This window comes from Apium graveolens, chromosome 2, assembly GCF_009905375.1.
Source record: "Apium graveolens cultivar Ventura chromosome 2, ASM990537v1, whole genome shotgun sequence".
NCBI classification, from domain to species: domain Eukaryota; kingdom Viridiplantae; phylum Streptophyta; class Magnoliopsida; order Apiales; family Apiaceae; genus Apium; species Apium graveolens.
The window spans coordinates 298,047,511-298,051,535 of record NC_133648.1 but is presented as its reverse complement, the minus strand read 5'-3'; the positions used below and the strand labels follow the sequence as shown (position 1 = coordinate 298,051,535).

The following is a 4,025-nucleotide window of genomic DNA, read 5'->3' as shown; positions in this document are numbered from 1 at the left end:
ACTAATAGGTACAGTTGTTGGCCAATAGTTTTGGTAACTTATAATCTTCCTCCATGGTTATGCATGAAGAGAAAGTTTATGATGTTAATCGTACTAGTCTCTGGTCCACATGAGCCTGTTAATAACATTGATGTATTTCTACAACCATTGATTGATGATTTGTTGAAGCTATAGGAAGAAGGTGAGCAAAATGTATACAATGCAAGTACCAATTATTTTTTCACTTTAAGAGCAATGTTGTTATGGATGATAAATGACTTCCCGTCATACGGAAATTTATCAGGTTGCGTGAATCAGGGGTATATGTCTTGTCCTGTATGTGGTGATGACACTGTTGCTAAATACTTATCCCATAATATGAAGATGTGTTATCAAGGTCACCGTCGCTATTTGCCTAGGCATCATCCTTATAGAAGGAATAAAGCGGCTTTTAATGGCGAACAAGAATTTGGACAACCACGTCAACCCCCTTCTGGAGAACAGGTGTTAGAGCAACAAGAGCAAATTAAATTTACTTTTGGAAAAGAAGTAAAGCAGGCAAAGAAGGTAGACTGTGCATGGAAGAAAAAGTCAATTTTTTTTACTTAGAATATTGGAGATTTCATCATGTACGTCACTGTCTCGATGTTATGCACATTGAGAAAAATGTGTGTGACAATTTGATTGGGACACTACTTAATATAAAGCACAAGTCTAAAGACAGTGAAGCATCTCGTAATGACATGATGGAAATGGGGATTAGACTTGATTTAGCTCCGTACGTAGGTGTAAAGAAAACTTACCTACCTCCTTCTGTTTTTACTCTTACAAAGGCCGAAAAACGGAAAGTGTTGAAATCTCTATTATCAATGAAACTGCCGTTTGGACATGCATCGAATATTAAAAACTGTGTATCAATGGCTGATATGAGTATTTGATGTCGTATATTAGAAAAAGGAAGAAGTTGTATAAGCCTCCTAAGAAGTATACATTCGTCGGTAAGGAGTCCTGGAGACAGTTTATTGCCGAAAGAACCATAAAAAATGGCAGGCATGTGCTAGTTTTTTTTAGTCTTGACCTATTTTTTAAAAATCTAATGCATTTCTACGATTTATTTGGATGCAGAAAATTAATAAAAAGCAAAGTGAAAGAGTTCATAAGCGAAAGTATCCCTATAGACTGTCAAGAAAAGGATATATTGGTCTAGAAGAAGAAGAAGTAAGATTTTATTAGCATTATGTAATTTCGGCACTGCATCATCTTCATTTTCTACTCACAATTAGTCAATTAGTTTTTATACTTGACATCGTGAATGGGAGATACTTTTTAATATTAATTTACATTTACATTTTTAATATTTAATTTTTAATCAGGTGAAAGCAGGGCGATTGAAGCCGGGAAAAAAACCTAATCGGGCAATTTTCTGGAAAAAAGCTCGTATGCCAGAGGACCTGGCGGTTGTGATTAATGAGGACCTTGCGAAGAAATTTGATAAAATTGTAAGGCCATCTGCAATACTTCTTGTACTCTGTAGACATTGACAAACCTACTCTTCATAACTTGATAAATTGTTAGCGTGTTAACAGGATTCTTTAGTCGAGATGCAAGAAAAAGGTGAATTCAAACCATCCGGGAGCAATGATATTCTCTCTTCCGTACTAGAAACCCCTGAGCATTCAGGTAGGGTTCGTGGAGTTGGAAGTTTTGTAACCCCGACAACTTATTTTAATTTGCCGAGTGGGGGAAAGAACCGAATTAGTAAAGATGAATTGATCGCCCGTAATAAAAAGAGGGAGGAGGAATTTGAGAAAAGAACGGAGGAATTTGACAAAAAAACAGAAAATTTGATGTTAGAGATTGCAGAATTAAGGGCACTGATTGGGGCATCAAATCTTCACTTGTCATCAAAGTTTTCTTAGGGAGATAGTTATCGAGGTGTAAAAAAATGGCAGATGATTTGACTGCGGAGCCGGTAGCTGCAGAAGAGTTGATGGAAAATGAAGGTGCCAATGAATGTATTGTTGTTGATACAATTGACCCTCCACCTCCAGCACATTAAAAAAATAGATGCAAGTTTTATGTCCAATGCAAAGTTGCCTTCTTTAATTATTGTTTCTAATTAAGGAGACTCATATTTGGATCCATATAATTATAAATTCAGGGGCCGCGTAAATATGAGCTGTCACTTGATATAATTGACAATAAGGTAGCGTTTGGTGTTATTTTTGATGATGGAGATATGGCTTCAACTATTCATGGAGTGCCTCTCAAACCGAAGCATGCTCGTGTCTCAGTGGACGAAATTATTCAGGGAGATGCCCAAGTTCCGGTACCAATAGCTGGTGAGATAGAGACGGTCGAACAAGCGGTTGGCTCTCTTCTAGCCTGGTCTCGAGATTTGATAATCTATGCCCCCAATGGTCCAACTCCTTTTCAGGTATATATTTTCTTAAGGCCTCTTTATAATATTGATTTAAGGAACCTTGAAATTAAAGGAACCTTTGATCATAATTTTACATTTTTAATAGAGAAAGAGAAAAGTAAAGGAACCTGCAAAGAAGGGTGATCTACAAATTGCGCAAGACCTTTTTGGTAAGGTGGTGCTGAGTGATAACGTGCCTGAACGATACAAGATGTTGTATAAACATGCAAGCTGTTTTATGAAAGCAACTAGAGCCTCCATTCAAATTCCTTGTGATTTTGATGTGTTTGGAGTAGAAAGAACCATATTCTTATTGCATGAAAATATAATTGCACTCTCGGAATTTAAAATGTTAGGACAAACAGTTATATCAACATATATGGCGTAAGTTTCTTTTTTTTTTATTGTCAATTTTGTCTCATTTTATATTTTTAAGGATAATTATATAAATTATAAATGAATAAAACTTTTTTGGCAGGTTCTTGTGTATCATGGTTCATGACAGGAAGAGTTTGGACATGTACGCATTTGTTGATCCATCGAGATATAAGTTTTATGCTGAGTTTGAAACTTATATCGTTAGCATACTGAATGATAGTGTTCTTCACTTCATGCCTTTTAATCAGAAGTATGTCAAGTGTTTCAATATATTTGTTTATTTTTTTTATTAATTTTTAATCCTCATATTGACCTTGATCTAATGATAACAGTATGCACTGGATGTTGGTCATAATTTGGGAATCAGAAATATTTTTCCTCAATCCATTGTCACATGCGACCCGTTTTCCAGAACTAGAAAATGCATTAACGGGGTAATTAATATTTTTTTAGCATAGGTATTTGATATTATTCTATCTCTACATATGTTTAGTTTTTAATTTAACAATATTCTTAATTTTTGTCTACAGAGCAGTTAGGTCTTACAATGCTCAAAAGGGAAGGGTGATTAAAAATCCCAAAAATGTAAATTTCGCTGTAAGTAATTTTGAACTTTAATTTAATAGGTTCTTTGTACTTTAATTTTTTTTACTTTGTTGATTGATTATATATTTGGTATTATCGGAATAGGGCTGCCCTAAACAGCCTGGTGGCACTGAATTTGGATATTGTGTTATGCGATATATGAAAGATATCATTGAAGACAAAGACATGAATTTCTTTAAATTGGTAAGATTTATTTATTTGATTTTTGGTACTTGGCAGAGAAATGAATTGTTAAGTACCTATTTCTTTTACTAGAACAATTTGTTTACTATTGTTTTTTTCTTTTTGTTAAATGTGCACAGTGGGCCAGCAAGAATCGGAAATCCTACATCAGGATGGATCTTGATGTTGTTCGTATGGAGACTCTTGGCTACATCGAAGGATTCATGTAGCTAGCTGCTTTGCTTCTCTAAATTTCATGAAATGAAACTGATGCTTATTAATTATGTCGAAACATTTGTAAACTTACCATGAATGTTGTTGATATTATGGTCGTATAATTATGGTACTTTAAGGTTTTACGTGCATAGCGCAGGCTGTTGATATTGTTGTTATGCTGATGGTTTTTGGTAATGAAAAAATTTGGTACTTAAAGGTTGCTATATGGATTTGGTGTTAGATTTAGATAGTATTATTTTGG

General features: G+C 34.6%; 1 protein-coding gene across 1 annotated transcript; it reads left to right on the top strand.

Annotated features, from left to right (window-relative positions):
• Nucleotides 1–1,924: 1,924 nt before the first annotated feature.
• On the top strand, nt 1,925–3,777 carry LOC141702446 (uncharacterized). The gene is made up of 8 exons (XM_074506125.1): nt 1,925–2,029; nt 2,141–2,416; nt 2,508–2,785; nt 2,880–3,029; nt 3,112–3,213; nt 3,310–3,376; nt 3,470–3,568; nt 3,688–3,777. The coding sequence occupies exons 1-8, from the start codon at nt 1,925–1,927 to the stop codon at nt 3,775–3,777; spliced, it is 1,167 nt and encodes a 388-aa protein (XP_074362226.1).
• Nucleotides 3,778–4,025: the final 248 nt, after the last annotated feature.

What these genes read in the sequence shown, in the direction of transcription:
- LOC141702446 (XM_074506125.1), top strand. Translation starts at nt 1,925, where the DNA reads ATGGCAGATGATTTGACTGCGGAGCCGGTAGCTGCAGAAGAGTTGATG. An exon ending in CAATTGACCCTCCACCTCCA is followed by an intron (nt 2,030 to 2,140) that starts GCACATTAAAAA and finishes TTATAAATTCAG; the next exon opens with GGGCCGCGTAAATATGAGCT. An exon ending in ATGGTCCAACTCCTTTTCAG is followed by an intron (nt 2,417 to 2,507) that starts GTATATATTTTC and finishes CATTTTTAATAG; the next exon opens with AGAAAGAGAAAAGTAAAGGA.